Source organism: Sinohyriopsis cumingii, unplaced genomic scaffold (genome assembly GCF_028554795.1).
Source record: "Sinohyriopsis cumingii isolate HCF-2022 unplaced genomic scaffold, ASM2855479v2 utg000622l, whole genome shotgun sequence".
NCBI lineage: Eukaryota > Metazoa > Mollusca > Bivalvia > Unionida > Unionidae > Sinohyriopsis > Sinohyriopsis cumingii.
The window spans coordinates 599,758-612,896 of NW_028315918.1; the positions used below are offsets into that span (position 1 = coordinate 599,758).

Below are 13,139 nucleotides of genomic sequence, written 5' to 3' on the forward strand. Positions count from 1 at the left end.
GAACCCTCGACCTCCCGCATCCAAGGCGGATGCTATAACCATTAAGCCAACAAAAAAGAGAAAAACCTCCAGAGGTTAATGTGTTAACAAATGTAATACCACAGTACAATAAATTGACAACTGGTTCAAACCTTCTACCAGGGTTTATTCTGCAACTGACTAAGTTTTATAGTATCTAAAGCAACAACCTTTCTGCAAAGTCATCAGTAATTTGAAACCTTTAATAACCCCTGCTTTAGATCTGTGGACAGATGCAAAATATCTGTGGACAGATGCAAAATATCATTTGAAAGATGAATGGTCAAAAACAAGTGAAAATTCACTGCTATAGAATTCCTGTCAAGGCTTGGTTGTACTTTCCAAGATTCAAGTTCAGGATTTTACTGGGAACAGTTGAATTATTTTAAACAAGAAATGGGCACTACAGCAATACATATTTCTAAGGAGATCAAATGGGATACAGTCAAATGCCGATCTTTTACCAGTCACAACTGTATATTTTTCTGTGAAAAATGGGATACAGTAAAATGCCGATCTTTTACCAGTCACAACTGTATATTTTTCAGTGAGAAATGGGATACAGTCAAATGCAGATCTTTTACCAGTCACAACTGTATATTTTTCAGTGAGAAATGGAGTAAGTTTTGCAGAATGAACCACTCCTTGTCAAAATCAAATTTTCAGTGTATATATCCTGGATCTGACCTGACGCATACCTCTGTAAAGTATATCAACCCAATTACAACTAAATGGCATGGCCCCACACCTACTTACAACTAAATGGCATTGCCCTACACCCAACATACAACACCCAACTTAACTGCATGGCCCTACACCCCACATACAACAAAATGACAGGCCCCACACTCTCATACAACTAAATGGCATGGCCCTACACTAACATACAATTAAATGGCATGGCCACACACTCACAGAGCTAAATGGCATGGCCACAAACTCACACATAACTAAATGGCATGGCCACACACACAATTAAATGGCATCATGGCCACACACACAAGGAACATTTAGCACAACCATCCTAACCATTCTTCACAACATTTAAGAAAAGAAACAGTAGAACCTGTTTTGTGACATATAGACCACCTGAATATATGATGATCCATTTAAACCATATATACTCTCCTATTGGTCAGGTCCAAAAGCAAACAACACAGATGAGGGTATGTGTTGTTTATTCACTTATAAATACAAACTAAACAGACACAGAATAATTGGTGCATTATGTGATAGCAGATCTGGATATATACAGTTTGAATTCAGATATGGCTTTTGGATCCAAAAAAATTAAGTGTTACCAGAGTCAACCTTATGCTCTATGGACAACACAAGTTTTACCCTATTGTTAACTTTGCAGTTAATATGCAATAAATAATCCAACAGATTGCATGTGAATTAAAAAAAAAAATGTTCATAATCAAGATATTTTTAATAGCTTTCTTATATGAATGCTATTAACAAAGAAGTCTATATTATAAGGTCTACATTAATCTTTATTATAGCCAAATCAATTTTAACCACCATGCAAAATGGCCCTTTTACTCAGACCTGCTATAAAAGGCTGCCTCTATTGAAAAACTACCTTTGCAGAAAAGATGGTCTCTAAGACCGATTTTACTTTACTGAGTTTGAAGATAAACAGGAAAATTAATACCTACACTAACTGTTGTTCGCTTATGCCATTTTCCAGCATATTATAGGTTTGACATAGCAGCCAGTATACATGATGGAGGAACACCCTTGGAAGAACCACCGACTCATGGAAAGCTACCGGTAAGTTCTCTCATACCCATAATGGTGAAAATAGAGACTTGAACTCACATAGAGGTGACATGTGATCTGTACACATTAACACTGATGACTATTCAAGTCCTACCCAAATATATTCAATGAATTCAAGTCCTTCCTAAATATATTTAATGAATATTCAAGTCCTACCTAAATATATTCAATGTATATTCAAGTCCTACCTAAATATATTCAATGAATATTCAAGTCCTACCTAAATATATTCAATGAATATTCAAGTCCTACCTAAATATATTTAATGTATATTCAAGTCCTACCTAAATACAGTGGAACCCCGCTATAACGCGATGATCAGGGTCCATAAAATCGGATCGCGTTAAAAGCGGGATCGCGTTAATGCGGGGTTTTACAATATTTAACTTTTTTTTCCGAGAACATATACGTGTATATATGTACAATGATCAAAAGTCGGCTTATCATCAGATGAATATTAACTGGAATGCATTAATTAAGATATATTCAAAATAATCGAAGGCTAATATATTTATAGGTTATTACTGTGCATTAAAAACATTTACTAATTTTTATTTGTTTGAACAATAATACAGATTGACCGATAATACCAGACTATCGCTATATCATGAAAAGTGTATCAACACCGTATGCTACCGTGCCGTTGTGGCATGCAGTTCATCCATAATGGATGTAATTTCATTGAAAATCGTACAGATTTAAAATATTCAATAATTTTGTAATAGTCTGAATTCGTCGTGTAAAATATAGGATGAACAAAATATTGAAACCATTTACTTGCCGTCTGATATCGTACGGTCATTGCATGCAGCTATTCCCGGGTCTACATACGGTGTCTGTACAAATTTCATACCGCTAAAATTTTATCATATGCGACAACTGCAAGAATAATTAACAATCAACGCATGATTTCAGCGTGCAAATAACTTTTATTTCAGATTTTGTGAACATCAAAAGAAACATGTGAAAACTGCTAAATTAATACTTCTTTTAAGTTGAGTAATGCCAATGATGTGTCGACGGATGCGTTATTATCTGCTACCATTCCCTTTATCATTTCACGGCGATAATTTTGTTTAAATACGGAAATTATGCCTTGGTCAAGTGGCTGGATTTCTGACATAGTGTTTTTCGGGAGGTACGAAACTTTGATCTTGCCATCACTGCTGACAAGATTTTCCGCTGGGGGGTGGGCAGGGCAATTATCCAGCAGGAGGAGAGCTTTTTCCTCCAGCTTGAGTTTTCGTAAATGAGCCCGAACATCTGGAACGAATGTTTTGTGAAACCAGTCATCAAATATGGAGCTATTCATCCAAGCATTCTTGCTGTTAGTGTACTGAAATGGAAGTGCCTTCATATTTACATGATGAAAACATCTGGGAGCTTTCGATTTTCCAATCATCAGAGGTCTGACTTTGTGGCTGCCAGACTTGTTAACACAAAATAAGAGAGTCACTCTGTCCTTCCTCTTCTTGAAACCTTCTCGTTTGTGACTGTCAGTCTTGGTTGCAAGGGTGCGATCGGGTAACATTTTATAACATAAACCAGTCTCATCGCAGTTGTAAACTTGGTCGGCTGTGTAGCAACCGTCCTCCAGCAACTTTTTAAGCCCAATCGGGTAGGAATTGGCAGCCTCTTTGTCAGCGGAGCGGATTTCCCCAGACACAAGAACTTGGCTGATAGCGTGCCTTTTCTTGAATCTGTCTAGCCAGCCATTACTTGCCTTAAATTTGGAATCATCTCCATTGATACGGCGATCAAATTTCTCTGCTTGGGCTTCCAGAATTGGGCCAGAAATTGGAACACCTTCTGAGCGAGCTTGTACAAACCATTGGTACAAAGCTGAATCTAGGACATTGTCATTAGCTAACTTAACCCTTTTACGCTGTAAACCAGTTTCCTCTTCAAGAATGTTGGGTAGACTACGGAGCTTTCCTTCATCTGTTTTCCACCCTCGCAAAGTGGACTCGCTGATTCCTAGATCTCTGGCAAGCTGAGTTTGTTGTTTGCCCTTCTTTAGTTGATCTAGGGCAAACAGTTTCTCTTTAGCAGAAAACGACTTGCGTTTTTGAACTTGCTTTTCCATAACAGTAAAATATTTTTTATATAAGCAAACAACGTACACAGATAAAGCTCAATAACTAAGTAATGAAGGCCTGCAATGGTTACGAATCACTTTTTATATAAAACAAAATTAAGCTGAACGGATGTACAATTTCATACCCTTTTAATTTACAGATAATAAAGTGGATATTATTTACTTTCAACTGTTTGTTGTTTGATCACACCGCCAAGCACAGCATACATGTTGGCGGCTTTCGTCCTTTGATGTTTATTAAATTGTGCGACTCTTGTATCAACCACAACTTTGTCTGCTGCTTGGCTGTGATTGCAGTTAAATAAGAAGCCCATGTCGGCTATTGTTTGAGCAACGACTGTATACAGAATTCATGGAAGACAATCACAAAGACGATTTACTGGCTTTACTCATGGATCCGTAATAAGTAACACTTCCGATAATGTTTACTTCGGCTTAACAATTCAAAAACCTAATGAAACCAGTTTTCTCTTCTAGAGTAGAATACGGAGCTTCACCACAACCTGTTCAAATTGATAAATTTCAGAAGCCAAGTGTTGTACACACTATTTCTCGTACGTTATATATATCGCATTATTTTAGAATTCATACACGATCACTTCTCCAAAATCACTTAAAGAACCAGGATAAATTGTTAAGTTCCGATCGTTTATTATTAAAAGTCATACGCGAATTCTTCCACCAAATTATAATAAACGTTTTACACACTGTTTCTCGTACGTTAAACAAATATTTTCATGGTCCGATAAAAATACACGTAAATGAATTTCAAATTTCAGGAACCATGCCACGATCATATTATTTTAAAAGTCACAACTAATCTCATGCCCAAAATGAAGTTAATTTCTTGTTTTGTTTTTTTTTTACTTTTCTCCAAATTTTTTTTCTCCATGTGTGAATGAATATACAAAATTTCGGGAGCCATGCTACGACCGCATTATATCCGAATTCGCGTTATGGCGGGGCGCGTTATAGCGGGGTTCCACTGTATATTCAATGTATATTCAAGTCCTACCTAAATATATTCAATGTATATTCAAGTCCTACCTAAATACATTCACTAATATGAAAATCCTATTCAAATACGTTCAATGAATATTCACGTAGGACAAATTTATATTCATTCAGCTCGAGTCAATACCAAAGTGAAAAAGAAAAATCCAGACCAGACAAGATGTGAAATTAAGTTTATTGGATTTTAGAAGATTTAGTGGGATTTCAGGAAAAGCCAATTTTTCACTTGACCTAAGCAACTAAACAGTTTAATAAGATTTTTTTCGACAACAAATGAAGGCCAAAATATCTGGCATAAAATCTGCATCATAAATAAATGTTTAATGGCTCAAGATTGCCAAGGTAATTAAAGTTGTGCTGCAAATATTTATCAGCATTTTAAGTTGCACACTTGCTGAAGCAAAAATTTGAATTCATGGATCAGTAACCTACGGCATTATATTCTAATAAGTATTACATTTTACACTATCTAGGATATGCACTTAAAGCTGAAAACACAGTACTGTATATTGCTGTCAGATACTGCCTAGCACATACACTTACAGCTGAATACACATAACAGATTTCTGTCAGACTGATCTATTTATTACATACTATTTGGTACATGGTGTCATACTGGGTCTAGTCATTAACCACTCTCTCTCTCTCTCTCTCTCACTGCAAAACCTTGACAATGAAACTATCTATATAAATCGATGGCAACCCTGACTACAAAATGATTAGTTCTTTTTGTGATTTATACATTTTTGAAAATAATTAATTCCCGAGGTTTAATTAAAGTCAGGAAGAGAGGATACACCTATGCATTATCTCCAAGATAAGATCAATGATTTTGTCCAATAAATCCAATAAATGCACTAAAAGATCTAATCCTTGAAAAAGTACACAACTGATTCAGGCCGTCATTTTTAAGTGTTCTGCCAGCAAACTTTCATTTTCCAAACACTAAATGAAATAAATCAAATAAATTAAATGTAGTCCTATCACTTGTTAGAAGGTGGAACAAATGTAATGTTATTTTTATTCCACATTTTAGGCTTAAATGACTTCATGAAATTTTAAATTGTCTCAATGAAAGGTTTGTTTAGTTTGGTGTTTACCAGAAAGAACTAATCAACTAACTTTACCTTTCTTTCAGACCAGACAGCAGAAAAGTAAAATTATTAGAGGATGAAGTTTGTAGGTTAAGGAGGAAAATTTGAAAACTGGAGGATTTTCCTATGGCCAAGATGGAAGAGACATTAAATTGTGACTGCTGCATCAATGTCAAAGATCCAAATAGTAATCGGATGGAACAGCTTAAGTTGCAGATGGAGACATTCAGTAGTGACAATGGACAGGATTTGATTAAATTATAGGCCCTGAACATCTTCACAAAAGAGTTATCAGACAGGTCAGTCTCTGGAAAAAAGATTGGTCAGGAGAAACCCCATTTGAAAGACAGCCTGTTGATGATGAAATATGCTTCAACAGTTGATTGCATACAACTGCCCCAATATCTCTTGAAAAAGTTTCAAAGAAAATTACAAAACATACAAAAAGTGTTGCTAGGAGTAAAAAAATAATATCACTTGTCAGTTTACAAGTTCTTTGTTGAATATTAAAAATTTATCTGAAATTAAATACCGTTTTTAAGATAATATGTTGCATTTTATACTGTATTAAAAAACCCACATCTAAGGTTATTTTATGATTCAGGATGAAATATGTATTTGTGACTGTCAGGTAATCAATTTTTTTTTATAAGCACTGTTCATGAAGTCATGAATCATGAATCATTGAGAAACTTTGTTCATCATAGTTCATGAATATGTTCATGAATGATGATCCAATTTGTGAACTGTTCATGAATAATTCATGAACTTTTCAAGAACAATTTGTGAACTGTTGGTTCATGAACAGTTCATGAACCTTCTGATGCACTTTCATGAACCATTCATGCCAGTTCATTAATTATTCATGATCATTTCGCAGGGGGACTGAAGTAACTCTTCAAAGTACTGGGCAGAGCGGGGTGGGGGGGGGGGAGAGGGGGGTAACATGGGGGAGTGCTAGGGTTGGCAATGAGAAACAGGGATGGTTAGCTCACTGTTAACACACCATGGGGAGGGAGAGAGAGTACTATATTGGTTTGTGAGTAATTTTTCAAGTCCATTAGCAAGATTGGTGTGTGTGTGTGTGTGTGTATAGAGACAACTGCAATAATTTACTGGGCAAACATATTGCAAAGTTACTTACCCAAGACAACCATGGACTTTCAAATTTTTTATATGCATTAACTGATAGCTTATATGGTCACAAATGTTACACCTACAGATAGATCATGTTATATACTATTTCAAATTTTACAGCTACTGTACACACTATGCCATGTTTGACTAATCTTTAATGCCAACACAATAGAATGTGATACTACACACAGTTAATAGCACAGGACATACTGAAATTCATCAAATGTGAAATGAAATGCACTGTCATATGCATTTTTTCCATAACAATCATGGTCAAATGTAACAAACTGAAAAATGGTATTTACTCTAAGAAGCCAAACACAAAAAGTGTTTCTTGTTGCACTGGTTTTAAAATTAAGGTAGGTTAATTTTTTTAAAACATTATATTCAATTTTTTTACCATGGTGGGGAAAAGTCTTTGGGTTGGGAGTGAGAAACAGAATGGTCAGCAAACCAGAAACATATTATTTTACAATGTTGATTGGTCAGCTAGTTTGTTAGTGCAAACCCAAAATGAGAAAACAAGTTGGCTAACTAGCTGGTTTGTTGATGCAAGTCCTGAATGATAATACAATGTTGGATGGTTGGATGGCTGGGTGAATGCTGATATTAAATTCCTGTCAAAGACATTAATTTGATCTATGGAATAGGAGTCTAATGCTCTTGGAAATTTGCTAACCTGACTCTAAAAGTGTTTAATCAAACTTACTGGTAGATGCAAAATTTGATCTGCATTTTAGTATAATTTCCTCCATTTTGGAAAGAAGGATGAAGGCCTCACCCATCTTTGTTCCAGAAACTCATATCTGTGAGTGAAAGCAACAACCACATGAAATATTCTATTTGGACTAGAATGAGGAACATGGACATCCTTGACGATTTGATGTGCACACCACTGTGGGAACACTGGCTTCAACAACAATAAGACACCACTGTGAATGCTGGCTTCAACAATAAGACACCAATGTGAATGCTGGCATCAGCAACAATAAGACACCACTGTGAATGTTGGCATCAGCAACAATAAGTCTCCAATGTGTGAAAACTGTCCCGGGCATCAGCAACAATAAGAACCACTGTGTTAACGCTGGCATTAGCAACAATAAGACACCATTGCATGAATGCTGGCATCAACAACTTTAAGACACCACTGTGAATGCTGGCATCAGCAACAATAAGACAGCACTGTGAATGCTGGCATCAACAAAAATAAGACACCACTCTGAATGATGGCATGAACAACATGTATGACTCGGCCGATGTTCAAACCCACAACCTCCCGCTTCCGAGGCCACTATCCCACCCGAAGGAATATATATATATATATATATATATATATATATATATATATATATATATGTATGTATGTATGCATGTATGTGTGTGTATATATATATATATATATATATATATATATATATATATATATATATATATATGTATGTATGTATGTATGCATGTATGTGTGTATATATATATATATATATATATATATATATATATATATATATAAAACTTTGTAATTCCAGAGAATATAAATTTAAAAAAATAATTCCAGCCCAAATCAAATACTGAACACAACAATAAGGCAGATTCCGATTAAAGATGTTAAAGCATGAATTACTAATTTCTCAGGCAAACAAGATTATAAAGCCCTCTATCCTAACTATGTCACATTTAGCATTTTCTAGAAATAATAAGACTTAATGGAATTTTCCATTCTTTATTATTCTGGGTTCTCTAAAAGATAATCTGCTATAAATGTATATTACAAATTAAAGTGTAAGCAAAACAATCATTTTCATGTTTTAACACATGAATATTAGAGAATACAAATGAATATTTATCCAATACTAATGCTTAATTAATGAAAAGAACAGGTACATGTATTATGTATTTATTATGCATTAGTGTCTTTAACTGATGTGATATCATTAGATAAACTTTCAATGAAACATGGTGGATGATTTAAGTGTGTTTCAATTAAATGTGATTTAAGTGTGTTTCAATTAAATGACATGGTGATTTGTGAGTTACTGTTTATAAGTAATTGTCTATGTGACTGTACAAATCATTAAATGACCTATATAAATTACCTCTGATATAATATCAAGTAATCTACACACAGCAATTCTTCCTGAAATCAAAGTAAAATCAAGGGATTTGCAGAGTGATTTTCCTTCACAGCTAATTAAAATCAAGGGAAAACACTCCTGTGGAATTTGTAACAATTATTAGTCATGTATTTTGAACACCTCTTTAAAAAAAATTGATGCAAAATTTGAAATAAAAATGTGTATACAAATAGTTTATAACAAAATAAATGAGGGAAGTATGGTACACTACCATTTAATGAGGAAAATGTTTTAAAAAAATATAAAATTAAAGAGATTTTAATGCGAAAGCATTATTTTCCGTAAGTTATCGTAAATAGTGCAATCAACCAATACTATCAATCATTGATAATATCAATGCCCATGTGTGTGATTGCTTTCTTATTTTTGCTTCTTGGTACATTTTTGAGAGCTTTGGTGCAAATAATTGTAATATTGGAGTGTTCAGTGACCACCGCATACTAGGTAAACTTTTACTATTTAATATAGCTGTAAAGTCCTAACATTTTTTTATTGCTGGTAAGACAAACTGCCTGTCAATTTCCCACATTAGAAAGAATTTGAATGAAAAATCCCTCTTTTCATAAGAAATTCATGAAAAATTAGATTTGGAGAAACAGAAACCATTTTAGTATTTACTTCTAAAGCCCTGAACTAAATGGCAAGGAATAAATCACATGAATCAATATTCTTTTAAAATATTACCATGTAATGAAAAATAAATGTTCTTCATTTGTGATAAACTTTTGACAAAAATTGGATAAAAGAGAAAGTTTTTAAGTATTAGTAATAACTACTAGAATGTCCTGCAGCTTAACAGCAGACAGCACTGCCTTTTAGCAGATCCCTGTGTACCTGATAAACACTGAACTGGATAATGATTCTCACAAGGCATTATGGCTGTTGGCAATCCTTTGGAATTTTGAATATACAACAACTGACAGCTCATGGCAGACAGGTGACATTGTGTGATTTGACAATTTTTTCAGTAATTCCTGGACTGCTGATGTATTGTGTAAAGGTAGATTATGCTAGAAACAACAATTAATTTTGGGGGTGGGTTGATCTCCCATCTGCATCAAATCAGAAAAAAGTGTGCATTTTCTAAATACAGGAGATTTAAGAAAGTAATCAAACAGAGCTTACAAATATGATCAAGATAACGCGTGCTTTTGACCCTTAGCATGATTTCCACAACTGCATATCCAACGGACCTAATAGATTTTATAGTATAGTATAGGTCATTTGGAGATGCTAAAAAAAAAAAAAAAACGGTATTATGCATGGTGGTTTTATGCCAGGGGTTTTATCATGTTTATTTAAGGCAGGGTACAGATTTAGTACAAAAATTCAGATGCTTTGTCAAATTAGATTTAAAAACTGAAGAAAACTACCACTTACTGTCTACTCTAAATAAAAGAAGACCTCTTTGAATTGATGTATTCAAGTACAAACACTACATTCAAATTACAAAAGCATTACTTTAAGTAGACAAATGTACATGCCAGTCATTATCATTTGAAGTCTAATAAAGTGAAAAATAAGAGCTAAAACAAACACAAGTTTCTCCAATTTATTTTCATAATGGACACTTATTTATTACTAAAATATTTCTGCAAACAAATTTCAAGAACGAAAGAGCATTCTTAAATGTAAAAAATACTTTAGAAGATCTGTTTATCTCCTTTAAAAAAAATAAAAAATTTTTTGTATAATTTAGAATAAGTTCAATTTTCAGCAATATGTTAAACAGTTCCGTTTAGGGTTATTCCTGTACACCGCGATATAGTCATTCTCAAATTAAAAATTAGCCACAGAAAGGATCAAAGAAAAATCCATTAGTGCATTCAAGGAACCGTAAAATATTATCGCCAGAATGGGTCATTCCTAACGAGCCTGAATGATGTCTTAAATATGGTCACGGCACATTTGTTGTCAATACTGTCAGATATACATAAAACGTGCTTCCATCTAAAAAGGCACTCGACTGAACGGCCGGTAGTAGAACGAGGTGTATCTAATGAATTACACTAGTTACCGCTCTGAATATCACGAGGCTTTTTGAAAATGTCTCACACAATGTTTCAACCGAGACTACTGTAACAATTGGTCATTTCTATCTTGATATTTAAAACCAAAATCATCACATTGAGAGAGAGAGAGAGAGAGAGAGAGATTTAGCTACTTTCCATTAACATTTATTGATGAAAAGTCATATATGCCTGTTAAAAACTTAACACAAATGGCATCTTATGTGTTATTGAGAACACATTTTCAAAGCAAAATCGTTATATAACCTTGTCAAGTGCAAACCTATATACACTTGTCACTGTCAAGTGCAAAACAAAACGTGCGCTTGTTTTTTTTTTTTCTTTTTTGGGAGGGGGGCTTAAATTTCACGTGCAGTTTTTGCGCTTTCTATATTTTTGAGTGTAATGCTAACTTTTTAAAGATCTACCATTAAAACCTAACAATGGCAATAAAATGTGGACATTCCTGCTTTCAATGATTACATGCAGATCTGTCAAAATCAAACGTCAAGGCTGCTTGTAAACAAAATCAAGAAATCACTGTTCTATTACTCTACCTCTAACATGAAAACGTACAACTGTGCTAAAGTAAGGATTAACATACCTGAACTTCCACGAGAACGTAAAACCGCCAGGACAAGAAAAAGAAATGCAGTCAGTGGCAGACGAGTGATAACCCCTAACCCTGTTGATCTTGGGGGCATGTTTACCCCTCGTCACAAACGCTTTGGGGCTATTTTCACCACTCTCCACAAATCTAAGTAACATCCACATATGAAGCATCCATGTAATTCCAAGAAACGGGACTGCTTGTTAGACAGCGCATTTTTCCTGATATCAAACAGGAGTTTTAATTCAAAATACATCCATGATTTTGTATGATCTGTCTTAGTTTTCCATAGTTATGCATTGTGGCCTTCATACCCACTCTACTAGAGTGTCATGCCGTAGCTGTCTTGTACTTAGCACTAACAGCACCTGAACGTGACGTCACGAGCTTTTGTGGACAGAAGAGCGCGTGGTCATTGGAGTGGGCGGGGTCACATTTCTTACACAGAGCGCGGGAAAATCCTCATTGCCGTAGGTCCCAAAGATGTGGGAGTATAAATAAGTACAGAGTTGTCCCAGAAGAGATTAAAAACAGATTCATTTCAATCGTTAGTACTTTGTACTGGTTTATAAGGGAAGTTGGAGAGCATCGCGCACAAGAAAACAGTTTATAACCTGGGAATATTTTATCTAATACCCGATATCAAAGCGCCGATTGCATATTATCATATACTTGACGTAATATCAGGATGATTGTTAGTTTCATTCAGGCGCAATTGAATTTGATCCGTGTAGATGGATTGTTACATTCGATCGTCCTATACTCTGGTCTGATAGAATACCAAGAGAGAAAAAAAAAAAATTAAAGGTAGAAAGTATCCAGTAGTTTGTAATTAAATGCCACGACTTGCAAGCCCCGCTATGTAAGCAAGTATTGTGAATGAAAAAGGAATTCAGATAAACTGTTCAGATCTGCATTAGACGTGACAGTTTTGATAAAGACGGAACGCTATTAGATGGCGGTATGACATAAATGAAAATTCGCGCACGAACCATTTTAGGTGCAAATTCGACCAGGAAGTGTTTGTGCAGTGGCAACGATTGGGGGTGGAGTAAGGGCAACTGCTACCGGGCGCCAGACCTAGGGCAGAGCCGAATGGGGAGGGTTTCCGACCCACTCACCCGCTAAAAAAACAAGTACAGTAGTCACTTGTTAACTTTAAATTTAACCATCGTGTTATTCTTGCGCACGTTTATTAGGTACTAATTAGGTAGTATGCACACTGAGTAAATTAATACT

At 34.9% G+C, this 13,139-nt stretch overlaps 1 protein-coding gene across 1 annotated transcript in view; it reads right to left on the bottom strand.

Annotated features, from left to right (window-relative positions):
* The window catches only part of LOC149773637 (protein eva-1-like), a 258,264-nt gene extending 245,365 nt beyond the window's left edge, over positions 1-12,899 (bottom strand). The window contains exon 1 of the mRNA XM_089946269.1: positions 11,895-12,899. Coding sequence (XP_089802395.1) covers positions 11,895-11,994 — 100 coding nt within the window. The 5' untranslated portion in view covers positions 11,995-12,899. The remainder of the gene's footprint in view (positions 1-11,894) is intronic.
* Between the last annotated feature and the right edge of the window lie 240 nt (positions 12,900-13,139).